At 58.2% G+C, this 27,848-nt stretch overlaps 1 protein-coding gene across 1 annotated transcript; it reads right to left on the reverse strand.

The window, feature by feature from the left end:
- Positions 1-237: 237 nt before the first annotated feature.
- GRIN2D (glutamate ionotropic receptor NMDA type subunit 2D) lies at positions 238-27,565 on the reverse strand. Its single transcript, XM_074937190.1, has 13 exons — positions 27,427-27,565; positions 15,687-16,117; positions 13,612-14,204; positions 12,897-13,011; positions 12,087-12,298; positions 11,519-11,687; positions 10,906-11,059; positions 9,850-9,975; positions 9,470-9,699; positions 8,433-8,593; positions 7,729-7,916; positions 7,358-7,590; positions 238-2,742 (listed from the first exon to the last, which is right to left on the reverse strand). Exons 2-13 carry the CDS (start codon positions 16,092-16,094, stop codon positions 1,246-1,248), a joined length of 4,086 nt encoding a protein of 1,361 aa, XP_074793291.1. The 5' UTR covers positions 16,095-16,117; positions 27,427-27,565; the 3' UTR covers positions 238-1,245.
- Positions 27,566-27,848: the final 283 nt, after the last annotated feature.

Raw genomic sequence — 27,848 nt, forward strand, 5'->3', positions numbered from 1 at the left:
GGACGGATGGAGGGAACGTGCGGGGGATCGATAGGTAGAGAGGGGTGTGGGGGTGGATACAGGGGTTTTGGGGGGTGGGATGGATTGAAGACGGGGTACATGGGGGACAGATGGAAGATGAGAGAGAAGAAAAAAGTGACTAACGAGGCAGAAGGTGAAAAGCTGAAAACCAAGGAAAGGGAAATGAAATGAAAAGGCCAGAGAGAAAGACGGGGGGGGGGGGGCGTCAGTGAAAAAGATGCCAGTGAAGAAGGACAAGGGGGGAGCGCCGGGGGAGGAGGCGGACGGGGGTGGTGGAAATCACAGTTTCAGTTTTGCAGGTGTTTAAATCACAGTTTCGTCTCCCCCGAAAAATAGAGATTTTAAAAAGGTGAAACAGCTACTCCCGGTTGTGTATTGAAAGGGGGGGACCCCACGGCACCCCCCCACGGCCCACACATGGTGAAGTCCTGGCCAGGCTCCCCCTGACATTTTCCCCTGTGGGGAGGGGAAGTCTCCAAACAGCCCCCCCACCTGCCACAGATGGGATGTTTTACTTCCATTCCGGCCCCCACCTTTGAGATCCCACCGCCCTGGATCGTGTCCCCCCCAATACAATGAAAGAGCCCTTTGGAGACAAGACAGGGCCGGGGGGGGGCAGCATGGCCATGTGGCTGATAACCCCCTCCCCCAGCCAGCTCCCCGGTGGATGGATCCAGCCCATCCCCCTCCGGATGCACTGTGGGGCTGGGCGGGGGGACGGACATCACCCCCCCGGCTCAATGGGTCCTGCCCCAGCTCTCACCAGTTTCTGATACCAGGGGCAGCCGCCCCACACATAGCCGGGCCACCCCCCCACCCCCCGCTTCTGCGGGGTCCAGATCCGTGGCATGGCAGCTGGGTCCATCTCAGCCTGGATCCGTGGTGCCGGGGGCCACCCTCGTCCCGGTTCCCGTGGCCGGCTCCCGTCTCTCTCCAGGGTCCGTGGCAGGCTCCGCCTCTCCGTGGGTCGGTGGGCCCAGGCGTGGCACCGCCCCCCGTGGCAGCATCACGACCGTGGCCTGTGACCCACCCCCCGCCTCGCCGTAGGTCCTTGGCACCGGCGGGAGCTAAACCGTCCCCCTGGGTCTGCGGTGGCCTCCGTGGCATGAGCCGCTGTGGCCCTGTCCCCACAGCCGTGGTATCAGCCGCCATGGCCCAGTCCCCCCCCAGGTCCGCCGCAGCGCCCACGTCCCACGTCCCCTGCCCCCCGCGGCCGTGGCTGGGTCATACCTCCGACTCGAGGCTGGAGAAGTGGGCGGAGCCGCGGCGGGCGAAGAGCTCCCCGCTGCGGCTGAGGCGGGGTGGGAGGCACTCGGGCGGGGAGAAGCCGAGGCGGTGGGGGGCCAGGCCGCAGCGCACCAGGTGGCAGGAGCTCAGGTCCTCCAGGCTGCGGGAGGTGGGGTGCAGGAGGGAGCCAGCCGGGCCCAGCTCGCAGGAGTGGTGGTGGTGGCAGCGCCGGTAGAGGCCGGGGTGGTGCCGGGGTGCCAGGCAGCCGTAGGGGCCGCAGAGGCGGTGTTCCCAGTCCAGCCAGCGCTCCAGCCGCTCCTCGGAGCGGCTGAAGTAGCCCCGGGCCTCCTTGCGGCAGGGCGGGGTCGGGGGGGGCAGCAGCTCCAGGCTGGCGCAGTGCTGGCAAAGCCGGTGGCACGAGCGGCAGGGGGCCAGCTTGTCGGCTGACCAGTAGCGCACAGGCTTGTGGGGGGCGAAGAGTGGGGGCTCCCGGGAGGGGTAGGTGCAGAAGAAATCAGGGGCCGCGTACCAGCAGCTGTGCCCGTCAGCCGGGGGCGCCCCGGCCGGGGGGGAGGCCTCCGGGCACGGCCCGTCCCGCTCGCACGGCTCCGAGTCCGAGTCCGAGAGCTCCACGTAGCGGCTCTGGCTGGGGAAGCCGGCGGGCGGCGGGCGGGAGCGGCTGCGGCAGACGTGGGACCGGCCGGCTGGGCAAGTGGGCCGCAGCAAGGGCTGGCTCTCGCTGTCCCGTGGCTCCTCGGGGCGCCGATAGCGCCGCTCCCGCCCGCAGGGCGCCGCCCCCAGGGGCGGGCTGCGCTCATCTTCATAGGAGAGCCGGGTGTAGCCGTAACGCCCCGGCTCCTGGGCTGGCCGGCCGCACTCCGCCTCGCAGGGGCCCTTGGTGGCGTAGGCGCCGCCCAGCCCCCCAGCACCGTGTTTCTTGGCTTCTGGTGTCCGGCTCCCAGCCTTGCCTGCCTGGAAACTTTCGTACAGTCCCCGCAGTGACTTCCTCTGCCAGGCCGAGGCGCCCAGGTCGGGACCCTCCTTCTCCCGCACGATGGCGAAGTAGGACGGGGGGTTCTCCAGGCTCCGGAGGGGCGGGGAGAGCTGGCATGGCCCCAGCTTCTTGGCCTGGGCCCCGCCGCTGGCCCCCAGGTGGTCCGACAGCCCCTCGGGCTCGATGGGGCCGTAGAAGCGGTGGAAGCCCTCAGCGAAGGCGTTCTGGAGGCCATGGCGCTGCGGGGGTGCTTTGGGGGGCTCCGAGGGGGCGGGCGGGGGGTACAGGTCCTTGTAGCAGTTGGGGCTGCGGGCATGGCGCCAGCGCTCCACGATGCGCCGGTCCCGGGGCAGGAAGCTGCTGCAGGGCAGGGGCGGAGCGGGGGGGCTGGGCAAGGCCGTGGCCCCCCCACGTTGCGGGGGGTAGCCATGGTTCAGGATGGGCAGCTGCTGATGGTCCTGCAGCTTGGGGTCCTCGCTGGTGCAGCAGCTGTACATGCCCTGGAGGTGGGGGAGAGAAGACGTGAGGCGGGGGTGGGACCAATAATGCACCTGCTCCGCCCGGTGGGAGCGCTATAACCGTGACACTGCCCCCAGTGTGTCATGGGGGAACCATTAACGCCACCTCCTCTGGGCTATGGGAGTGCTGTTGCTGCAACACCCAGGCAGCAAGCACTATCTGGGGAACCATTATCGCAGAGACACCACTGCAGTGTATGCTAAGGGGGACCATTATTCCAGGGACACCGCTGCAGCAAGCGGGGACCATTATTACAGGGGCACTGCTGCAGCAATGGGGGACCATTATTACCATGACACTGCTGCAGCAAGGGGGGGACCGTTATTACAGGAACACCGCTGCAGCAAGGGGGGGACCATTATTACAATGACAATGCTGCAGCAAGGGGGGGACCATTATTACCGTGACACTGCTGCAGCAAGGGGGGACCATAGTTGCAGGACTCCAGGATGGGTGGCTGGAGGGAGGGAGGACAGATGGAGCAGTGTGGGTGTGGGGGAACGATGGGGGCGGGGATGGATGGAGGACCAGCAGCAGATGGGGGGATGAATGGGGTGGGCGGAGGTGGGGGGGGCAGGCAGAGGATGGGGCAGATGTAGGACAGGTGGAAGATGGGGGGGCGGGCAGACAATGGGGGTTGGGCAGTAGACACGGGGACAGAGGTGTGCCTGCAGGTGGGTGGATGCAGGTATGCAGGAGGACAGAGGGAGGGGCGCCGGTGGGCGGGACGGACACAGAGGGAGGGGCGCCAGCGGTTGGACACAGAGGGAGGGGCACTGGCAGGTGAGATGCAGAGGGAGGGGCGCCGGCGGCCAGGCAGGATGGGAGGGGCGCCGGCGGGCGGGACGGAGGCAGAGGGAGGGGCAGTGGCAGGCAGCAGAGGGATGCAGAGGGAGGGGCACCGGTGGCCGGGCGGGATGGAGAGGGAGGGGCGCTGGTGGGCGGGAGGGGCACTGGTGGGCAGGATGGAGGCAGAGGGAGGGTCGGTGGCAGGCGGGATGGACGCGGAGGGTGGGATGCAGAGGGAGGGGCGCTGGTGGGCGGGAGGGGCGCTGGCAGGCAGGATGGAGGCAGAGGGAGGGGTGCCGGTGGGCGGGACGAATACGGAGGGTGGGGCGGGCGGGACGCAGAGGGAGGGGCGCTGGCGGGAGGGATGGAGGCAGAGGGAGGGGAGCTGGCGGGTGGGATGGATGCAGAGGGAGGGGTGCCGGCGGGTGGGCGGGACGCAGAGGGAGGGGCGCCGGCGGGCGGGATGGAGGCAGAGGGAGGGGCGCCGGCCGGCGGGATGGAGGCAGAGGGAAGGGCGCCGGCGGGCAGGATGGAGGCAGAGGGAGGGGCGCCGGCGGGCGGCAGGACGGACGCAGAGGGCGGGGCGGGCGGGACATCCTGGTGATGTCAGGGAATTATGACGTGATTGGAATAACAGAGACTTGGTGGGATAACTCACATGACTGGAGTACTGTCATGGATGGTTATAAACTGTTCAGGAAGGACAGGCAGGGCAGAAAAGGTGGGGGAGTAGCACTGTATGTAAGGGAGCAGTATGACTGCTCAGAGCTCCGGTACGAAACTACAGAGAAACCTGAGTGTCTCTGGATTAAGTTTAGAAGTGTGAGTAACAAGAGTGATGTAGTGGTGGGAGTCTGCTATAGACCACCGGACCAGGGGGATGAGGTGGATGAGGCTTTCTTCCGGCAACTCGCAGAAGCTACTAGATCGCACGCCCTGGTTCTCATGGGTGACTTTAATTTTCCTGATATCTGCTGGGAGAGCAATACAGCGGTGCATAGACAATCCAGGAAGTTTTTGGAAAGCGTAGGGGACAATTTCCTGGTGCAAGTGCTAGACGAGCCAACTGGGGGGGAGCTTTTCTTGACCTGCTGCTCACAAACAGGGAAGAATTAGTGGGGGAAGCAAAAGTGGATGGGAATCTGGGAGGCAGTGACCATGAGATGGTCAAGTTCAGGATCCTGACACAGGGAAGAAAGGTAAGCAGCAGGATACGGACCCTGGACTTCAGGAAAGCAGACTTCGACTCCCTCAGGGAGCGGATGGGTAGGATCCCCTGGGGGACTAACATGAAGGGGAAAGGAGTCCAGGAGAGCTGGCTGTATTTCAAGGAATCCCTGTTGAGGTTACAGGGACAAACCATCCCGATGAGTCGAAAGAATAGTAAATATGGCAGGCGACCAGCTTGGCTTAATGGTGAAATCCTAGCGGATCTTAAACATAAAAAAGAAGCTTACAAGAAGTGGAAGGTTGGACATATGACCAGGGAAGAGTATAAAAATATTGCTCGGGCACGTAGGAATGAAATCAGGCAGGCCAAATCTCACCTGGAGCTGCAGCTAGCAAGAGATGTCAAGAGTAACAAGAAGGGTTTCTTCAGGTATGTTAGCAACAAGAAGAAAGCCAAGGAAAGTGTGGGCCCCTTACTGAATGAGGGAGGCAATCTAGTGACAGAGGATGTGGAAAAAGCTAATGTGCTCAATGCTTTTTTTGCCTCTGTCTTCACTAACAAGGACAGCTCCCAGACTGCTGCGCTGGGCATCGCAACAGGGGGAGTAGATGGCCAGCCCTCTGTGGAGAAAGAGGTGGTTAGGGACTATTTAGAAAAGCTGGACGTGCACAAGTCCATGGGGCCGGACGAGTTGCATCCGAGAGTACTAAAGGAATTGGCGGATGTGATTGCAGAGCCATTGGCCATTATCTTTGAAAACTCGTGGCGAACGGGGGAAGTCCCGGATGACTGGAAAAAGGCTAATGTAGTGCCAATCTTTAAAAAAGGGAAGAAGGAGGATCCTGGGAACTACAGGCCAGTCAGCCTCACCTCAGTCCCCGGAAAAATCATGGAGCAGGTCCTCAAGGAATCAATCCTGAAGCACTTACACGAGAGTAAAGTGATCAGGAACAGTCAGCATGGATTCACCAAGGGAAGGTCATGCCTGACTAATCTAATCGCCTTCTATGATGAGATTACTGATTCTGTGGATGAAGGGAAAGCAGTGGATGTATTGTTTCTTGACTTTAGCAAAGCTTTTGACACGGTCTCCCACAGTATTCTTGTCAGCAAGTTAAAGAAGTATGGGCTGGATGAATGTACTATAAGGTGGGTAGAAAGTTGACTAGATTGTCGGGCTCAACGGGTAGTGATCAATGGCTCCATGTCTAGTTGGCAGCCGGTGTCAAGTGGAGTGCCCCAGGGGTCGGTCCTGGGGCCAGTTTTGTTCAATATCTTCATAAATGATCTGGAGGATGGTGTGGATTGCACTCTTAGCAAATTTGCGGATGATACTAAACTGGGAGGAGTGGTAGATACGTTGGAGGGCAGAGATAGGATACAGAGGGACCTAGACAAATTGGAGGATTGGGCCAAAAGAAACCTGATGAGGTTCAATAAGGATAAGTGCAGGGTCCTGCACTTAGGACGGAAGAACCCAATGCACAGCTACAGACTAGGGACCGAATGGCTCGGCAGCAGTTCTGCGGAAAAGGACCTAGGGGTTACAGTGGACGGGAAGCTGGATATGAGTCAGCAGTGTGCCCTTGTTGCCAAGAAGGCCAATGGCATTTTGGGATGTATAAGTAGGGGCATAGCGAGCAGATCGAGGGACGTGATCGTTCCCCTCTATTCGACATTGGTGAGGCCTCATCTGGAGTACTGTGTCCAGTTTTGGGCCCCGCACTACAAGAAGGATGTGGATAAATTGGAGAGAGTCCAGCGAAGGGCAACAAAAATGATTAGGGGTCTGGAACACATGACTTATGAGGAGAGGCTGAGGGAACTGGGATTGTTTAGTCTGCAGAAGAGAAGAATGAGGGGGGATTTGATAGCTGCTTTCAACTACCTGAGAGGTGGTTCCAAAGAGGATGGTTCTAGACTATTCTCAGTGGTAGAAGATGACAGGACAAGGAGTAATGGTCTCAAGTTGCAGTGGGGGAGGTTTAGGTTGGATATTAGGAAAAACTTTTTCACTAGGAGGGTGGTGAAACACTGGAATGCGTTACCTAGGGAGGTGGTAGAATCTCCTTCCTTAGAAGTTTTTAAGGTCAGGCTTGACAAAGCCCTGGCTGGGATGATTTAATTGGGGATTGGTCCTGCTTTGAGCAGGGGGTTGGACTAGATGACCTCCTGAGGTCCCTTCCAACCCTGATATTCTATGATTCTATGAGGCAGAGGGAGGGGCGCCGGCGGGCGGGATGGAGGCAGAGGGAGGGGCGCTGGCGGGTGGGCAGGACGCAGAGGGAGGGGCACCGGCGGGCGGGATGGAGGCAGAGGGAGGGGCGCTGGCCGGCGGGATGGAGGCAGAGGGAAGGGCGCCGGCGGACGGGATGGAGGCAGAGGGAGGGGCGCCAGCGGGGGGGATGGAGGCAGAGGGGGGGCGCCGGCCGGCGGCGGGACGGACGCGGAGGGCGGGGCGGGCGGGACGCAGAGGGAGGGGCGCCGGTGGGCGGGATGGAGGCAGAGGGAGGGGCGCCAGCGGGGGGGATGGAGGCAGAGGGGGGGCGCCGGCCGGCGGCGGGACGGACGCGGAGGGCGGGGCGGGCGGGCGCGGGGGGGGCGCCCGCGGGCAGACCGGCAGCACTGCCCCTCACCCGGCTGAAGGCCAGCAGGAAGTCCAGGCGCCCGGTGTGTCGCATGCAGTGCCGCAGCTTCCAGTAGATGAGGTGCTCCCAGGCGAAGACCAGCAGGCTCAGCCCCATGGCCACCAGCAGCATGTAGAAGACGCCCGCCATGTTGTCGATGTCCAGCTTGCTGCTCATCACCTCGATCTTGTCGTTGTGGCAGATCCCCGAGAGCCAGAGCCGCTCTAGCATCTCGATCTCGTCTGCAAGGCAGCAGGCAGGCATGGGACCCGGGCATCTGGGTGCCCAGACCCCCCACCCCCCACCCACACACTCTAACCACTAGCCCCTGCTCCCCTCCCAGCGCGGGCGGAGACCCCAGGCGTCCGGGCGGCACGTACCGTCGCCCAGGAACTGCAGCAGCGCCAGGTCGATGGGGCGCTTCCAGCGGGAGCCCTTCTGCAGGGCGATGCCGTAGCCGGTGGTGGCGAAGACCTTCCCGCTGCCGATGGTCACCAGCTTGCAGCCCTCGTCCTTCCGCGCCATGTAGTTCAGCACGGCCGCGTCGTAGATGAAGGCGTCCAGCTTCCTGGGGGACAGCGGGGGGGCAGGGGTTAGAGGTGTGGGGCAGGGTAACACCGTTCTAACCCCGTCTGCCCCCCCGGCCCCGCCCCACTTCCCCCCCCCGAGCCCTTCACCTCTTCTGCCCATGACCCCGCCCTCTTCTCCATCTCCCTCCAGCCCCACCCCCTTCCCATCTCCCTCCAGCCCCAACCCCACCCAAGCTCCCTCCAGCTCCACCCCCTTCCCTTCGTCCTCCAGCCCGACCCCCTCCTCCTGGCCCCACCCCATCTCCCGCCGGCCCCGGCCCCAACCCCTCCTGGCCCTGCCCCCTTCCCATCTCCCTCCGGCCCTGCCCCCTCCTCCTGGCACTGCCCCATCTCCCTCTGGCCTTGCCCCCTTGTCCTGGCCCTGCCCTACCTCCTTCCAGTCCTGCCCCCTTCCCATCTGCCTCTGGCCCGGCCCCCTTGTCCTGGCCCTGCCCCACCTCCCTCCGGCCCCGCCCGCTCCTGCCCTCGCCCATCCTCCTGGCCCTGCCCCTCACCCCGACTTGAGGTGCTGCAGGGCGTCCTCCACACTGCGCTGGTTGTACTTCACCATGTACGTGTGCATGTCGGGGTAGTTGCTGCGGATGTTCTTCTCCGTGCTGCCATTGGGCACGGTGCCAAACTTGAGCGGCGGGTACTGGTCCTGCGGCTTCTGGAACTGGGGGGGGCAGCGATTAGTTACCCCCCACAGGGGTCAGTTACCCCCCATCACGTTTCCCTGTCCCGCCCCCTCCCAGGAGTGAGGGCTCTGTCTAGACTGTGTCTATGGCAATCAGCCGGGCTGAGCCATACAGGATCTACCGTGACCCACGGATCAACTGGGCCAAGCCGTACGGGATCTACTGCGACCCACAGATCAGCCGGGCTGAGCCGTATGAGATCTAGCACGATCCATGGATCAGCCGGGCTGAGCTGTACGGGATCTACCGCGACCCACAGATCAGCCAGGCCGAGCCGTACGGGATCTACCGAGACCCACGGATCCCTGGGCCGAGCCGGACAGGATCTACCATGATTCATGGATCAGCTGGAACCGGCCATACTGGATCTACCGTGACCCATAGATCAGCTGGATCTAGTGACACTGCTCTATTGTGATCCCTGGATCAATGAGATGATCGGGCTAGACTGGATCTAGCGGGATCTACTGTCTGACAAACTAGATCGGATCTATGGAGATCTATGAAGTGACTGGATCTCATGAGACTGGCTCTACTGCGATCCACTGATCAACTGGATCGGTCTAGATCAGCTCTGTTGAGATCCATGGACCCACTGGTCCTGTGGTCTAACGAGACCGGTGGGTTGTTTGGATCTGGCTGGATTGGCTCTATTGAGATCCAGGGATTGAGTGGATCTGTCTAGATGGGATCTGTCATGCCCGAGGCCTGTATTGAACCCAGCAAGATCTCTGGATCGACGCAGGCTGGATCTGGAAGTGTCCAGGGATTGATTGCACCCGGCTCCCGGCGGCAGGGGAGGGGTGGCCTGTGGGAACAGAGATCGGGGGGGCAGCAGAAAGGGAGAGCCTCACCTTGCGGTCGCTCAGCCCCGACACCGTGTCCACGTACTCCTCCTGGATCATGAAGGCGGCCAGGTTGGCCGTGTAGCTGGCGAGGAAGATGACGGCGAAGAAAGCCCAGATCAGCACCATGATCTTGCTGGTGGTGCCCTTGGGGTTCTCCACCGGCACCGAGTTGTTGAAGACCAGAGCCCAGAGCAGCCAGATGGACTTGCCAATGGTGAACTTGGAGCCCCCAGTGCCTGCAAAGCACCATGGGAAGGGTCAGCCCGCACAGCACCTCCGTGCCCCACCCCGCCCCGCCCCAGGCAGCCTTGCTAGCGCCCCTCACTCCTGATCCGCAGCCCCCTGCTGTCCCCGGGCGGAGCGGCACGGGTGAGGGCGGGACTCACGTTTCCCGGCGGCCAGGCTGCGGTTATAACCCACGGGGCTGAAGTACTCGAAGATGAAGACGGTGACGGCCACCACGGTCAGACACATGACGAACATCATCACCCAGACAGCTGGGCTGTAGGGCTCTGCGGGGGGAAGGGACAGTCAGTGCTTGGACGCCTGGGTTCTATGCACAGCTCTGGGAGGGGATTGGTGGTGAGAGGTTAGAGCAGAGAGAGCTGGGAGCCAGGACTCCTAGGTTCTCTCCCGGGGGCCTAGTGGTTAGGGAAAGGGGGCTGGGGGCTGCTATTCATAGATACTAAGGTCAGAAGGGACCATTATGATCATCTAGTCCGACTTCCTGCACAACGCAGGCCACAGAATCTCACCCACCCACTCCTGCGAAAAACCTTTCACCTATGTCTGAGCTATTGAAGTCCTCAAATCGTGGTTTAAAGACTTCAAGGAGCAGAGAATCCGCCAGCAAGTGATCCATGCCCCATGCTGCAGAGGAAGGCGAAAAAAACCCCAGGGCCTCTTCCAATCTGCCCTGGAGGAAAATTCCTTCCCGACCCCAAATATGGCAATCAGCTGAGCATATGGGCAAGATTCACCAGCCAGATACTACAGAAAATTCTCTCCTGGGTACTCAGATCCCACCCCATCTAACATCCCATCACAGGCCATTAGGCCTATTTACCATGAATATTTAAAGATCAATTAATTACCAAAATCATGTTATCCCATCATACCGTCTCCTCCATAAACTTATCGAGTTTAAGCTTAAAGCCAGATAGATCTTTTGCCCTCACTGCTTCTCTTGGAAGGCTATTCCAAAACTTCACTCCTCTGATGGTTAGAAACCTTCGTCTAATTTCAAGTCTAAACTTCCCAATGACCTTCCTGGGTTCTCTCCCCAGCTCTGAGTGGGGAAGGGCTCTAGTGGTTAGAGCAAGGTGGGGGCTGGGAGCTAGGACTCCTGGGTTCTATTCCCCGCAGCCCCCTTGCTGGCAGAGGCTGGGGCCAGAGTCCCCAGGAGCTTGCCACAATGCCTTCTGGTGGCAGCGGGCACTGACCCAGGAAGGCGGAGGGCGAGACGGTCCCGTTGCTCCGCGAGACCATGACACTGATGCCCGTCTCGACGAAGGGCACGGAGAAGTCGATGATCTCGGAGCGTTCCTCATTGATAGTCAGGGAGCCGATGGCCATGTCTGCACGCAGGTAAAACACCTGGGGGGAGACCGAGGGGGAAGAGTCAGCAAGGGGGCAGAGCCTTCAGAAGGATGTTCTCCCTTCCCCATGCAATGCTGGGCAGTCTTACCCAGTAACCCAGCTGTGCAGTTCAGGGGGGCTACGGTGGGACCCCAAAGCGAGCAGGGTATTTCTGGGAAGGATTTGAAGGGGGGGAATTAACCAGGTGAGATTGGGGGGGGGTCTTTGAAAGAAACCCCCAACCTGCCCAGGGATTTCTGGAGGGAGGCAGAGAAATTGGGGATCCCCAAGAAGGGGAAAAGTGGCACCAACCTATGGAGGCTGGGAGCCAGGACTCCTGGGTTCTCTCCCCAGCTCGGGGAGGGGAGTGGGATCTGGTGGTTAGAAGGAGTGGGGCTGGGAGCCAGGACTCCTGGGTTCTCTCCCTGGCTCAGGGAGGTGAGTGGGCTGCAGTGGCTGGAGGCAGAGGTGTCTCACCTCTCCGATCATGCCGTTCCAGACCCCGTCAATCTTTTTGCCGTGCTTGCCGTTGGTGACCAGGTAGAGGTCGTAGGTGAAGCCCACGGTCTTAGCCAGGCGCTTGAGAATGTCGATGCAGAACCCTTTGCAGCATTTCTTCTCGAAGAGCAGCGGGTCCGTGGGTTGGCTGGGGGGGGAGCAAAACAGAAATGGGGATGGACAGAGAACACAGCTCTGTGAGCAGGCACTGCTGCGGGGAAGCTCACAGCGCCGAGGGCACTGCCATGGGGAAGCTCACAGCACTGGGTAGAGCTCCCCGCCAGGGGCACTGCCACGGGGAAGCTCACAGTGCTGGGCAGAGCTCCCCACCAGGGGCACTGCCGTGGGGAAGCTCGCAGCACTGGGTGGAACTCCTCGCCGGGGGCACGGCCACAGGGAAGCTCGCAGTGCTGGTGGCACTGCCATGGGGAAGCTCGCAGCACTGGGCGGAGCTCCCCACCAGGGGCACTGCCACGGGGGAGCTCACAGCGCAGGGCGGAGCTCCCCGCCAGGGGCACTGCCGTGGGGAAGTTCACAGTGTGGGTACCTGTCGGTGCGGTTCAGCTGGTTGCGGCAGGGCACCGAGTCCCGGATGCAGGTGCCGGTGGCCGGGTCGATGTTCTCGACGATGACGAAGGGCCGCTCCTCCAGCGTGGCCACCGTCAGGTGCTGGTCGTCATCCACCGGCTGCAGGAACTTGCCGTAGCGTGACCAGACCGGGTACTTCATGCGTAGGATCTGGTGCTCCCAGCTCCCCACCTGCGTGGGGATGGGGTGGGAGGGCTTCACTGCGGGGTGCCTGCCTGGGGCCTGAGCCCCGGTCCCACCAAATTCACCCAGCACCACCGGATACACCCCAGAGTCACACTTGCCCCCCAAACCTTCCCCCCAAACTCACTCCTTAAATTCCCCAACCCTGCCAGCCAAATCACCCCTACGCTCCCCAAACCTTCCCCGCAAATCACCCCAATCTCCCTGAAATTGCCCCTCCAAACACACCAACACCCCCCAAACCTGCCCCCCAAATTCACCCCAAAATCTTCCCCTAAAACTCACCCCAATCTCCCTGAACCTGCCCCTCCAAACTCACCCTGACTCCCCTGAAACCTGCGGATCAGACTCAGCCCCCACCCCAGACCAGGCTTGACCCCAAACCGAACTCCAAACCACTGGGCAGAAAGATGGAGGTTGGGAGACATTGTTAGTGGGAGGGGCAGAGAGCTGGGGGCATGACATAGATATAGAGTGGAGCTCTGGTAAGGGGTGGGGCAGAGGGATAGGGCAGGGCTCCAGCAGGGGGTGGGGCAAGCCTTCGGCAGGGGGCTGGGCAGACAGGTGGGCAGGATCAGGTACTCACCACCTCCCAAGTGCGCTCCTTGTTCAGGGAGATGACGACCAGCGATGGGTTGATGAGGTAGCCGTCCTCGTTGAACGAGAAATCCTTTTGCCCCCATGTGATGTTCATGAAATACCTGGCGGTGGGGAGAGAGTTAGGGGGGGACCCAGCACCCCCCAGCTCTGCTGGTGCCCCTCTGTCTTGTTGCCCCACTCAGCCAGGCAGTCCCCTGCCCTGGAGCCAGTGCCCCCTAGAAGGGAAAGGCCCCATGTCCCATTTCCTCTTCTACTCCAGTTTCCAGGGCATTGCAGGTTGTCATGGATCTGTCCCCTCCCCCGTTGGTTTGGTTATGTTGGTTTGGGTTGAGTGTGGTTGGACTGGGTTGGGGCGAATTGGATTGGCGTTGGGTTGGATTCTGCTGATGGGCAGATCTGCCCCAACCACACTCATCAGTACAGGTTGTGGATTTGCTCACCTCCCCTGTTGGGTTGGTTATATTGAGTTGGGTTTGACTGAGGTGGATTGGTGTTGAGTTGGGTTGTAGGGGTGGGACTGGGTTAGTTGGGTTGGGATTACACTGATGGGCACCAGATTCCTGTAGATCTGCCCACCCATCCCTCTGAGTTGGTTCTGTTGGCTTGGGGCTGGGGTTGGGTTGAGTTGGGATTGCGTTGATGGGCACCACATTCTCACAGCTCTCCATCCCCCACTCTGCCCCCCGCCTCCCTCAACTCACCGGTGGAGGTTCTCATGGATCTGGCTGAGGTTGGGTGACCGGCAGTCATTGTTGAACTCGGGAATGAAGCCGTAGTCCCTGGAGAGTGCCTCAGCGCCCTTGGCAATGATGGCCACCCCGTTCTGGACGCGGTGGTGCAGGTCGTCCCGCCAGCCGGCCGACAACACTGTGAAGAGGCCAACAGGCAGGTGCTCAGGCATGTAGTCAGTGCCACCCAGGTTGGTGCCCACCATGAACCAGATATAGCCAGGTCCAGTGAGCCCGGCATCCCGTGCTGCCTGGAAGATGCTCTCTGCCTCCTCGCGGGAACAGTAGAGCAGGCGGATCTGGGCAGGGATCTCCCGCAGCTGGCGCTTGACCCGGGAGCCGTCAGGGTCATCAGTCAGGTTGAGGGTCAGGACGCCCCGGTGTTCCCAGCCAATGAAGCTGCTGTCGGTCAGCACCTCGATGTAATCCACAAAGTCCTCATAGCCGGGGAAGAGCGTGGTGATGACAGCGAAGGCCGTCCAGTCGTACTCCTCCAGCACCTCGAACATCACCTGCAGCTGCTGCTCTGTCGATGAGCCTAGCTGCAGAAAGGTGGAGCCTTTCTCCTGGGCAGGGAGAAAATGGGGAGGTCAGGGGGTGCTCCTCAATCCTGACCTGCAGCTCCTACCATCCCAGCCGTGGGCTTCCCCTTCCCAGCTCTGCCAATGCCCCTCAGTCCTGACCTGCAGCCTATTGCTAGCCTGGCCCTGGGCTGCCCCTCCTCCTGCAGCCCTGTTTATACATCTCAAATCTGAACAACAGCCTCTGTGCAATTCCACACCTGGGCTTCCACCTACCCTTCCACAGGTCTGCTGATGCCTCTCAATCCAAACCTGACACATACACTTCCAATGATGGGCACAGGGGCATGGAGGTATGGGCTGAGATAATAGGCTGCACTGAGTTAGACTGAGTGTATAGGATTGGACTGGGTTATGTTGATTGGTTTGGGTTGCATTGGGCTGGGCAGCTTGTGTTGGGTTGGGTCAGGAATGGATGTGTATGCTGTTTTCCATTATGTCGGGATGGGCTGTGTTATGTTGCGTTGGGTATGTTGGGTTGGGTTAGGGTGGGTTTTGTTGCATGCACTCAGTTGAGTTAGGGTTAGGTTGGAGTTGGGTTGAGTTGGAGATATGGGTGAGGTGTGTAGGGATGAGTGTGCAGGCAAATAGGCATTGGTGTGGGGCCTGGCAACCCCCTCCCCTTGATGGCTGAGCCCCTGTTGATACCAGTGTTGGGCATTGAGGTTTGGGTCGAGATGATGAGTCGAGCTGAGTTGCAGTTGGGTTGACTGTGAATGAACTGAGTAGGATTGAGGTTGGTTTGAGGTGGGGTTGGGATGGGTTGGGTGTGGTGAGGTCGGGCTGGAGTTCAGTGTCGTCTGGTTGGGTTGGGGTTGGAATGGGTTGGGTTGGGTTGAGTGTGGTTGGGTTGGGTTGGTTTAGGGTTGAGTGTGGTCAGGTTGAGTTCAGTGTGGTTGGGTTGGGGTCGGGTTGAGTGTGGTCAGGTTGGGATGGGTTGGGTTGGGGTTGATTGTGGTTGGGTTGAGTGTTGGGTTGAGTTGAGTTGAGTGTGGTTGGGATGGGTTGGGTTCAGTTGAGTGGGATGGGGATGGGTTGAGTGTGGTCGGGTTGGGATTGGTTGTGCTGGGGTTGGGTTGAGTATGATTGGGTTGAGGTTGAGTGTGGGCGGGTTGAGTTGACTGTGGTTGAGCTGGGGTTGGGTTGAGTGTGGTCGGGTTGGGGTTGAGTGTGGTCAGGCTGGATTGGGGTTGGGTTCGGGTTGAGTTGAGTGTGGTTGGGTTGGGATTGGTTGCGTTGGGGTTGGGTTGAGTGTGGTTGGTTTGGGATGGGTTGGGTAGGGGTTGACTGTCAGGTTGGATTGGGTTGGGTTGGGGTTGAGTTGAGCGAGATTCCGGTTGGGTTGCGTGGTTTTGTGGGGTGAGTTGAGCATGGTTGGGTTGAGGTTGAGTTGGGCATATGGGTGGGGATTACAGGGATAAATGTGCCACAAATAGGGGCAGGTTTGGAACCCAGTGACCCCCTCACCTTGGGTGTGAGGACGATGGCTGAGCCCCCGTTGATGCCGATGATGGGCACTGAGGTCTGGGCTGAGATGAAGTCCAGGATCTGGGCCACGGCCTCGGTGCGTGTGTCGTCCTCGAAGACCACGCCGTGGATGCGCAGGGAGGAGAGAACGTCACACAGGCGTACGATGAGGCTGCGGGGGTTGGTGTCGTTGAGCAGCACCGAGACGGGGTTCACCTCCATGGAGAAGTTGCGGAAGGCAGTGGGGGCAAAGCGGGCACTCTCAGGCGTGTAGGACGAGCCACTGAAGATGATGGCCACGTTGAGCGAGCGCGGCCCGTCTGGGCGCAGATCCAGGAAGGGGCTGGCGCAGGCCAGAGCCAGCACAAAGAGCATCCTAGCAGCGGGGGGGCCAGGGGACAGGCTCATCTCGCAGGGCCTCAGCACTTCCCCTGCATCGGAGGGGGTGATTCCAGGGGAGGGGGCAATGGAAGAGGGGAGGGGTCCGCAGGCGACAGGATAATGGGTGGGGGAGGGGGGAATCAGAGGGAAGGGGAGAGGGAGAAGGGAAGTAAGAGGGTGCATAAAAGGGAATGGGTTGGGAGGGAAGGATTGAGATAGAGGAGGGGAAAACAAGGAAGGAAAGAGAGAATTAGGCTCATGTGACTCTATACAGCATCCCCCACCCTGGGGCGCTGCCTCAAGGGGAAAGGCCCCGTGCCCCATTCCCGGCTCCCCAGAGCCAGCCAGTCCCTGCCCTGGGTGAAGATGGGAGTCGGCGCCCCCTAGAGGGGAAAGACCCCATGTCCCATTCCCTGCCCCTCTGAGCCAGCCAGTCCCTGCCCTGGGGCCAGATGGGAGCCGGCGGAAGGGGCCGGAGAGTAGCCGGTTCCTGCTTGATGCCCATCTGCACCAGTCAGAGCCTCAGGCCCAGACACCCCCCCCCACCCCAAAAATGCAGGAGTTTGCTACCTGCCCAGCAGGATCCACAGCCCTGGGCACCAACACTAGGATTCACCCCCCAGTGCCCCCCCACGGAATCTCCCCCAAGGATTACCCCCAGCCCCCTCATGGAATCTGCCCCGTGTGGACCTCCGTCCCTGTCCCCCCCAGTTACAGGCATTCCCAGCAGCACTATGCCATCATGCACTGGTCACCCCCCAAGAGATGCACCCGGTTTGGGGAAGGGCATGCGAAGCGCCCGCTGCCACACACACGCTCAGCACACTCAGGCTCTCCCACGAACATGCTCACATGCACACACACATGCGTGTCCATGCCCACTGTGAACACATACGGCGTGTGCACACGCACTAAGTGACAGGGGTTCAAAGCACACACTGGAGCCCAGGCTGGATGGGCCCCTGGATCTGATCCCTGGATCTGAGCCACTGGAGCCCAGGCTGGATCTGATCCTTACACAGAGGGGCCGGGATACTGGGGTAGATGGGCCTGCGGCTCACTCCTGAGCCCAGTGGGAGCAGGCTGCTCTCTGCCTTGCCGGCTGAGTCAGGGCCTGCACTGATGGACGGGCTCCCAGCCTGGCAAGGGCCAGCCCAGCCCCACCCATTGGTCTGAGGGGGGCCGCAGGGAAAAAGACAGAGACAGCCCCTCCCCGCCACTTGGCCCCATTTCCAAAGGCCCACCTGCTGCCCCTGCCACAATTCCACCCCTCCACATACACCCATGGCGTCCACCTCACTCAGGCTGGGAACCCGACATCCCACCCCCACCCCAAGAAGCATCCACCTCAGGGGAGACACTGGGACGGGAGCCAGGACTCCTGAGTTCTATCCCTGACTCTGGGAGGGACATGGGGTCAAGTGATTAGAGGGGGGGCTGGAATCCAGGATTCCTGGTTTCTATTCCCAGGTTTGGGAGGGGAGAGGAGTCTAGTGATTGGGGGGGGGTGCTGGGATCCAGGACTCCTGGGTTCTATCCCCAGGTCTGGGAGGGGAGAGAGGTCCAGTGATTAGAGGTGGGGGGCTGGGATCCAGGATTCCTGGGTTCTATCCCTGGGTCTGGGAGGGGAGAAGGGTCTGGGAGGGAACGGGGGTCTAGTGATCTGAGTTGCTCCCTCTGTGTAAGGTCCAGTTCTGTGGCTCTCTGATTCCTCGTAGGAGTGAGGACAGGTGGAGGAGAAAGGCAGAACCCAGGCATCCGGGGATCATTCTTGTCAGCAGCAGAATTGAGGGGAAATTATGTCGGCTCCTGAATATTTCATGTTCATCCCCAGCATGCACACGGTGTCCTCCACCCCTCCTGGAAAAGCCCCATGTTCCATTTTCACCCCCCTCCCTCCGGAGCCAGCCAGTCACCCACCCTGGGGCCAGATGGGAGCCAGCACCCCCTGGAGGGGAGAGGCCCCATCTCCCATTCCCCCCATGCTGTCTGGTTAGCAGCATGTTCCTGCTGTCCCACAGCTGGCTCTGGGGGGCGGGAAGGCGCTAACATAAGGTGCTGATTAGCAGAGTAAACTGCCAGCCCTGATTATCCGCCTGGGAATAGAAACACTTTCACTGATTGCCAGCTCCGGAAATTACAGCTCGTAAAGGAAAACAGATTCCATAGATCCCAGGCTTAACCCCCCCAGCGACACCACTGTGCAGAGCCATGGGCCCATCTACCTCGGTATCCCGCCCTCTCCCTGTCTTCCCCGATCGGAGCCATGGGCCCATCTACCGTGGTATCCTGCCCCTTCCCTTCCCTGCCCTCCCGATCAGACACATGGCTCACACACAAGTACACTTGCATCTCCCCAAAGTGCTGGAAGATACACACCAAGCATGCCCCCCCCCGTGAGAAATCTACACCTGAACCCCACCAGATACACACATCCCAAAGGGCTCTGACAGAAAAAAACACACACTCACACACCCTAAGATACAGACACGCCAGCATGCTCCCCTCCCAGAGCCGGGGAGAGAACCTGGCTCCCAGCCTCTCCCACTCTAGCCACTAGCCTCCACTACCCTCCCCTCGCCGGGGAGAGAACCCAGGAGTCCTGGTTCCCAGCCCCCCAGCTCTAACCACTAGGCCCCACTCCCCTCCCCAAGCTGGGGAGAGAACCCAGGAGTCCTGCCAATCGAGCCAGCCAGCCAGTCCCGCTCCATGAGCCCTCATAATTCATCTGCCGTCTGTGCTCTCTCACCCCCACTTCCCTCCGCTCTCCACCCCTCGCATCCCCCCTTGCCCCCCGCCCCTCTCCTGCGCCTGCTGGAACTGTATTGATTTCCTCTCCCCCCTGGGGCCGCGCTGGCCTCTCTCGCTTTCATTCTTCCCTGTCTCGCTTCATGTCTCAGCAGGAGGGAAACATGGAAACCTACACGGCCCTGGGGTGATGGGACACGCGGCCACCCACCCACAGCCCCCGCTGCAGCCCTCCCCAGAGGGGCCACATCCCAGGGCCAGGCGAGCGGTCCCGGATACCTAGCCCTCATGCCCCACCCCAGAGGGCCCGTGTCCCAGTGCCGGGCCAGAGGTCCCCGGATACCCAGCCCCCGTGCCCCACCCCAGAGGGTCCACATCCCAGTGCCGGACCAGAGGTCCCCGGATACCCAGCCCCCATGCCCCACCCCAGAGGGCCCACATCCCAGTGCCGGGCCAGAGGTGCCCGGATACCCAGTCCCCGTGCCCCACCCCAGAAGGGCCGCGTCCCGGTGCCGGGCCAGGGGTGCCCAGGACAGCGGCTGTGTCTTTTGTGCAGTAAGAGAGCAAAGAGACTTTTTCTGGTTGCTCTCTCTCTCTCTCTCTCCCCCCACTCCCCCTTTTCTGCATCTCGATCAAGGGGCTGGTCTTGCTCGCTGCAGCTGGTTCAGCTCGACCATGGTGGAACAGCTAATAGCCGGGCTCTCTGCTTCAACCAGGGCATTGGAAATTTTCTCATAAATACCTATTAGAGGGTTATTCTGGGAACTAGAGCAGGGGGTGGGGTGGGGGGATTGTGCCAGAGAGCTGCAGAGGGACGGTGGGGTGGGGAGAGGAAAACATGCAGACAGAGGCCTTGGCGAGATGGGAGAGACAGGTGGAGGGATGGACTGAGAGGCGGAGGTGCAGACAGAGGGCCAGAGAAGGGGACAGGTGGAGGCACTAAAAGAGGGACAGGTGGAAGGATGGACAGAGACAGGCAGAGGGATGGACAAGGGGACAGGCAGAGGGACAGACAAGGGGACAGAGAGAAGCATGAACAGAGACAGGTGGAGGGATGGACTGAGATATAGGACGAGGTGCAGACAGAGGGCCAGAGAAGGGGACAGCTGGAGGCACTAGAAGAGAGACAGGGGGAAAGATGGACAGAGACAGGTGGAGGGATGGACAACAGGACCGGTGGAGGGACAGACAGAGAGACAGGTGGAGCAATGGACAAGGGACAGGTGAAGAGATGGATGGAGGCTGCCTGTTGCTGAGGTGTCTGCAGTGGTGGTGTTTGATGGTGAACAGATACAGTGCTATGTATGGGCTGTAGGATCAGTGTGACTGCCTCACGTCTCTGGTCTGAAGTTGCTGTAGGTACAGCATGAAAGGGTACTTGGTGGGGGGGAGTAGTTCTAGTCTACACAGGTGTAGATACAGTGTGACTGTGTATTATAGGGATGTGTAGGTAACAGCCTGAAAATCTGAAGATGTATAAGTACAGTGAGAAAGTGGATGTATGATGTTGTGTAGGTACAATGTGAAGATGGTAACTACTGCATGTGCGTTGCTGGAGCCTGCGAGTGTATTTCTATGGATGTATAACCACAGTGTAAAAATGTAGGTACAGTGTGACTGTGCACTGTTGCGGGTGCAAAGGCACAATCTGTGGGTTTACGGATACAGTCTGAAAATATATTTAGTTTGGGGTGTAAGTACAGTATGAAGGGATGTAGGTGTCAGTCCAGTGTGAAACTATGTAGCTTCCACTTGAGAGTGCAAAGTTGTGTAGCTACATTATGAAAGTGTGTAGGTATCGCCTGATAATACACTTATAGGCTGTATCAGTAGAGTATTGTGTGTAGCTAGGGATGGTTGTCAGGACAGTGTGGAAAGGTGTGTAGGGATAGCATAAAGGAGTGTAGCTGCAGTGCGAAAGTGTGTAGGCACAGTCTGAGAGGGTATTTAGGAGGGTATGAAGCTCCAGCGTGAAGGTGTTTTTATGACAGTGTATAGGAACAGCATATTCATGAGGGTGTGGAGGTACAGTCTGTACATTTGTGTGTCCTTCAGAGCATATGTAGTTACATTTCTCAAGACACTCTCTCTGCACACGAGTGTAACACTACTGGCGGAGTTGTGACATGCAGCGTACATTGGGTGGGATGTCGACTACATGCTGTACTGGCCGTGCGTGCAGATGCATTGTCATTTGCACACAGATTCTGCCCCTAGCTACAGGTGGCTCCTCCAACTGATGTCAACTGGTGGGAACACGCCAAAATCTCCTGAACTTTGCCATGTGAAATTCACACTACTCCCATGCGACAGCAGGACCCTTGTGGGAAGGCCACCCCATGAGGAAGGGAATGGCTGTTGTGTTCTCTCCAGGTGACAGCCAAACTTGGACGTAATACAGCCGGCTGCGGGGTTCGATATCCTGCCCCGGGACAGAAACTGCAAAGCCCTATTCAGGGCCCATAGTTCAAATATCAATGGGCTCGGATCCAACTGTGCGTGTGTGACTACCTGTTGAGTGTGTGTGTGTGTGTGAGAGAGAGAGAGAAAGAGAGAGAGGGAGAGAGAGAGAGAGAGAGACTGCCTGTCTCTTTCTGGGCTTTGCGTCTGACTGTGTGTGCGTTACCATCTGTCTCTGGCTTCTGTGTTTGGCTGTATATTGTGTGACTGCCGGTTGACTGTGTGAGACTGCCAGTCTCTGGGCTCTGCATCTGACTGTGTGTGTATGTCTGTCTGTTTCTGGACTCGGCTTGTGAGAGGGGTATATAGAGTCTGACTGCATGTGCACAAGTCCCTGGTGTCTCTTTTTGAGGGATGTGTGGGCTTCGGCTGTGACTGCGCCTGTCTCTGTCTCTGGGAATTTCCTTGCTGGGGGTTGGTGGACAAGGGCTGGCTCTGAGTGTGCATCTGTGCCTGTCTCAGGGATTGGCTTGTGCCAGGATATGTGTGTGCTCTGACTGTGCATGAATGCCTGTTTCTGGGATCTCCTTGGAAGGGGGGGTGCCTCCCCCTCACTAGCCCTGCCTGTGTCTCCCAGACATTGGGGTAGGGATGGACAGGGGGTTGGAGGACCCAGGAGTCCTGGCGTTTCAGAAGGGGAAGCTGAGGAGACCTCAGCATTGATAGGGACCCAGAAATCCAGGTGCCCCAGGCCAGGGGTGCTCTCTGAGGATAGGACCCAGGAGTCTGGGTGGGTGTCTGAGAAGAAGGGGGGTAACTTTGAGCAGGGGGAGGTCATAGGCTCCAGGAGTCTGGGGGCCCCAGAAAGGGGGTGAGCTCAGAGGCTGGGACTGGGGATTTGCTGGCATGGGGCATGGGGTGCTGCCCATTGGCGCGAAGGAAGAAAGTGTGACACTGGCAGAGGAGGTGCCAGCTCAGGCCAAGGCCCCCAGGCCTCACTGAACACTGACAAATGTGTGGCTGGAAACCAGCCTGGCTCACTGGTGTGTTCCCAGCGGTAAAACAGGAGACAGATTTCCTACGAAATGCTTGTAAATTGCTGCCGGCCTTAATCTCACTTATCACACCTGTGTCCCACCTTAAAATATTTGCTCTGTAACTCTAAACCTGTTTGCTCTGAAACTGGGACACCCGCCCCCCCTCCCGCCAAGTCAGGAGAGAAATCCCAGTCCACCCCATGAGGCGTCGGCTCCTGCCCAGCACAAGAAGGCCAGCAGACGCCAGACAAACCGTTGTGGGGGGGGACAAAAGACTTTGGTGAGGGCGCCCCCGACGCCCACGAAGCGGGGACGTCCCATCACAGCTCTGAACTCCGGGGGGAGGGAATAAAAATCCCGGACCAGAAGAAAACAGTGGGGCTGTGCTGCTCAGAGAGGGCCATATTTCTAAGCATAAGCAAGGGATCCCCAGGGTAACTGGCTTGGGTTATTCCTCAAGGAGAGCCAGAGCTTGCACATCAGAGCAGCTACTGTCCTGGACCCGAACAACAGGAGTGGGGGAACCTTCCTAAAGGAGGGCGGGCCACCGGTGCCTGAGCTGTGGCCCTGCCCCCTTCCCCGAAGGCCCCGCCCCATGCACCGCCCCTTCTCCCCAATGCCATGCCCCCTGCTCACTCCTGTCTGCCCCCTCGCCCCTGTCGCTCGTCCTGATAAAAAGTGATGAGGCCAGGCCCACCCGTTCCAGCACCCCTGCCTTGGACTGTACCTCGTGTGTGTGTGTGTGTGTGTGTGTGTGTGTGTGTGTGTTCACCTGCTTTAACCTTGTCAGTTGCTCTATTTCTTTCCCCTCGTGAATCAATCTTCAGTTAGTTTATTCCAGGATTCTCTACAGGCCTTGTGGTTGGTGTGAGATCTCGGGTGCAATTGACTTGGGGTAAATGACCGGGCCTTGGGGACTGGCAGTAACCTGAATATTGCTGCGAGTTTTGGCATAAGGGACCATCTCTCGCAAGGGCGGGCTCACCTGGGCGGCAAGACAGACTGGCGCACCCAGCGGCACGCTTGGTGGCTCCGTGTTACGGCTGTGGTAGGGCCTGAGGCGTTCACACTGGGTATGGGGCTGGCACAATCGAATTATAACACTCACAACCAGTTTGGGGCCTGTGCCCTGTTTCTTGACAGTCTGCCCTGAGGTGCATACACACGGCTGTGAACCGCTCCAGACTGTGTGACGGAAAGAAAGATGCCCCCAGGGGAAGGGGAGCAGAGATTCTGGGAGGGGAGTGGGGTGTAGAGTGGTTGAAGTGGGGGTCGGGGTGGGCTTCAGGACTCCTGGGTTCAAATCCCAGCTCCCTCTGTGACCTCAAGTGAGACCCTTCCCTTCTGTGTGCCACAGTTTCTCTCACTGCAGAACAGGGAGAGTGCCAGCTTCCTGAAGGGACTGAGACATTTCTCCTTTCACCTCCAGACAGGTGGTGATTATTAAAATGACCAGCTGAGAAATCACTCCCATTTTGTCCTGCTGCCACTCATATCCTTGCACCCTGTCCGGGTACACCCTCCTATAGCGACCAGTGATAGGGACTGCCCTGCCCCCACTGAGCCCCCAAGCTCCTGTGTAATGACTGCCATTCTGTATGGACTGGTTACCTGACCCAATGCCAGGGACCCAACATAAACCCCTCTAGCATAGGGACTGGTCAATGGACCATTCCGATGGATTGCTCCACCCCCACAGAGCTCCCTGTCTCATAGAGACTGGTTGTATGAACCACTCCAATGGACTGCTCCACACCCACAGAGACCCTGTCTCATAGAGACTGGTTACATAGACTGTTCATACACACTGCTCTATCCAAGCCCTTGCATAGAGACTGCCTATCTGTACAGACCACCTACCCGATGCCAAATGTCCCACACTTACCCCTCTAGCATAGCAACTGGTTCAACGGACCACTCACATGGACTGATCCACCTCCATAGACCCCCATCACACATAGATACTGGTTATATGGATTGTTCATACACAATGCTCCACCCCCCCACACCCCTTTTATAGAGACCAGTTATATGAACCATTCCACCCACACAAAGTCCACCTCTGCATAGAGACTTGTTATATAGACTGCTCATACAGACTGCTCCATCCAAGCCCTTATACAGAGAATGCTTCTCCCTACACACTGGCTATCCAATGCCAGGTACCCAACACAAACCCCTCTAGCATAGAGACTGGTTATACGGACCACTTATATGAACTGCTTCACCCCCATCGAGCCCCCCCTTGTATAGAGATCAGTTATATAGACCACTCCACCCTCATGAAACCTCTCCGTTGCATAGAGGCTGGTTATATGGACCACTCATATGGAGTGCTCGACCTGCACAGACCCCATCACTCAGAGATACTGGTGATATGGACTGCTCATACAGACTACTCCATCTTCACAGTTCCCCCATGTATAGAGACCAGTTATATGTCTCCAGTTCCCCCATGTATAGAGACCAGTTATATATAGACCACTCCACCCTCACAAAGCCCCTCATTCGCATAGAGACTAGTTATATGGACTGCTCATAGAAACCACTTCTCCCTCACTGCACCCCCCTATAGTAGAGACCACTTATATGGACAACTTAATCTTGCTGGAGCCCCTTCTAATATAAAGACTACTTATATGGGACCGTTCAAGCCCCCCACAGTAGAGACCAGTTATATGGACCAGTTTCATCCAATCTACCTTGGAGATCCTCACAGGATCTCCTAAGGACAGGTTCCACCTTCTCCTACAAACAAGAGGCAGCTTACTTGCATGACAACTGCCTCTAAGGACTGGAGCGTGTATATGGCCCAGCATCTGGACCCAAACGAAGCCCTGTTTTTCTGCCTCACCCATGCACTGTACCTTGGGCTCGCTATCCTTCCTGCTGGACTGCTTTCCAGCTCTGCTCTGGACAGGATATAGGCACCACTGGGGGTATATGGACCAGTCATGTACGGAAGAAGGTGGGTGAAATACCGAGAACTAAAATAGTGCCCATCTCACGAGGAACAGGTGGCAGGGACTGAGGGAATGCTGTGATCTTAGCTCCCCAAAGCGCCAGCCTCAGGGGTAGGGGGTAATGGCACTGGGGGCCATCTGCCCTTCAGAGAGGAGTTTTGCGAAAGGTGACTGGGATGCCCCGACTCCTGCACCGCCAGGGGTGCCAAATGCTCCTGGCAGAAAAAGGGATCAGCCCCAGAGAATGGGGACAAGACAGTCACATCGCTGGGGGGAAACGGAGCAAGAAAATGTATGGCTTGGGGGTGGGGGTGGGGGATAGATAGATAGATAGATAGATAGATAGATAGATAGAAGGGGTGTGTGGGGATAGATAGATAGATAGATAGATAGATAGATAGAAGGGGTGTGTGGGGATAGATAGATAGATAGATAGATAGATAGATAGATAGATAGATAGATAGATAGATAGAAGGGGTGTGTGGGGATAGATAGATAGATAGATAGATAGAAGGGGTGTGTGGGGATAGATAGATAGATAGATAGATAGATAGATAGATAGATAGATAGATAGATAGATAGATAGAAGGGGTGTGTGGGGATAGATAGATAGATAGATAGATAGATAGATAGATAGATAGATAGAAGGGGTGTGTGGGGATAGATAGATAGATAGATAGATAGATAGATAGATAGATAGATAGATAGATAGAAGGGGTGTGTGGGGATAGATAGATAGATAGATAGATAGATAGATAGATAGATAGATAGAAGGGGTGTGTGGGGATAGATAGATAGATAGATAGATAGATAGATAGATAGATAGATAGATAGATAGATAGAAGGGGTGTGTGGGGATAGATAGATAGATAGATAGAAGAGGTGTGTGGGGATAGATAGATAGATAGATAGATAGATAGATAGATAGATAGATAGATAGAAGGGGTGTGTGGGGATAGATAGATAGATAGATAGATAGATAGATAAAAGGGCTGTGTGGGGATAGATAGATAGATAGATAGATAGATAGAAGGGGTGTGTGGGGATAGATAGATAGATAGATAGATAGATAGATAGATAGATAGATAGAAGGGGTGTGTGGGGATAGATAGATAGATAGATAGATAGACAGATAGATAGATGGGGTGTGTGGGGATAGATAGATAGATAGATAGATGGGGTGTGTGGGAATAGATAGATAGATAGATAGATGGGGTGTGTGGGAATAGATAGATAGATAGATAGATAGATAGATAGATAGATAGATAGATAGATAGATAGATAGAAGGGGTGTGTGGGGATAGATAGATAGATAGATAGATAGATAGATAGATAGATAGATGGGGTGTGTGGGGATAGATAGATAGATAGATAGATAGATGGGGTGTGTGGGGATAGATAGATAGATAGATAGATGGGGTGTGTGGGAATAGATAGATAGATAGATAGATAGATAGATAGATAGATAGATAGATAGATAGAAGGGGTGTGAGGAGATAGATAGATAGATAGAAGGGGTGTGTGGGGATAGATAGATAGAAGGGGTGTGTGGGGATAGATAGATAGATAGATAGATAGAAGGGGTGTGGGGATAGAGAGAGAGAGAGAGAGATGGGGTGGCTGGGGATTGATAGATGGGGTGGATGGGGTGGAGTGTCTGGGGCTGGATAAATAGATATTGAAAGAGAAATTCTCTGTGCTGCTTGACAGCCAAATGGTCTCTGCACAGCCACAAGGCACTCACACAGCCCAGCAATGCACAATCCGTCTGTGCCTATTGCACCTGCACAATAACCTCTGTGTGTGTGTCAGGGTGTCTGAGTGTGTGTCTGTCTGTTTGGGTTAGGGTGTCTATTTGTGTGTCTGAGTGTGCGTCAGGGTGTCTGTCAGGGTGTCTGTGTGCCGATATGTGTCTGTGTATCAGAGTGTTTGTGTCTGTCTCAGGGTCAGGGTATCTGTGTGCCTCTGTGTGTCAGGGTGTCTGTGTGTGTGTATCAGGGTGTTTCTGTGTGTGTCAGGGTCAGGGTGTGTGTGTCAGGGTGTCTGTGTTTGTGTCAAGGTGTGTGTGTGTCAGGGTCAGTGTGTGTCAGGGCGTGTGCGCCAGGGTGTCTGTGTGTGTGTCAGGGTGGTTTTGTGTGTGTGGCAGGGAGTCTGTCTGGGGGTGTGAGGGTGTCTCAGCCCTAGCCCAGGAGGAAGGGGGAAGCCTCTTACCTTTTCATGACACCTCCGTTGCATAGCAGGGCGGGGAGCTCAGAACCTCTGCAGCAGAGCCGGAGCCGGGCAAAATCCGGAGCGACACCGGCTCCGCAACCCGGGCAGCGGCGGGTTCCCGCCCCCTCCCCCCTTTGTCCTGCCTGGAGAAAACCCAGGCTAAGCCCCCCCGCGGGGAAAGCTCCCAAGAGGCGACATCGCCCCCCCCCCCCGTCTGTCCCTCCTCAAGGTTGCAGCAGCCCCAGCTCCGCCGCCCGGCAGCCGCTACACATGTTGCATCCGAAGTTAGCGCGATGCCAAACGCGTCTGCTTCGGCTCCCGGAGGCCCCCCCCCCGCCGCCCCAGCTTCTCCGGCAGAGGGGTCGGGGGGGCCCCCCCTCTCCTCTCCTCTCCTCCTCCCAGAATGGCCGATCCGCCGGCCC

This window comes from Natator depressus, chromosome 23 (assembly GCF_965152275.1).
Source record: "Natator depressus isolate rNatDep1 chromosome 23, rNatDep2.hap1, whole genome shotgun sequence".
NCBI classification, from domain to species: domain Eukaryota; kingdom Metazoa; phylum Chordata; order Testudines; family Cheloniidae; genus Natator; species Natator depressus.

Coding starts and splice junctions, on each gene's coding strand:
- GRIN2D (XM_074937190.1), bottom strand. CDS start 16,094: ATGAGCCTGTCCCCTGGCCCCCCCGCTGCTAGGATGCTCTTTGTGCTG. Junction 14,205..15,686: donor CCATCGTCCTCACACCCAAG/GTGAGGGGGTCA, acceptor CTCCCTGCCCAG/GAGAAAGGCTCCACCTTTCT. Junction 12,299..12,896: donor AGGAGCGCACTTGGGAGGTG/GTGAGTACCTGA, acceptor ATCCCCACGCAG/GTGGGGAGCTGGGAGCACCA.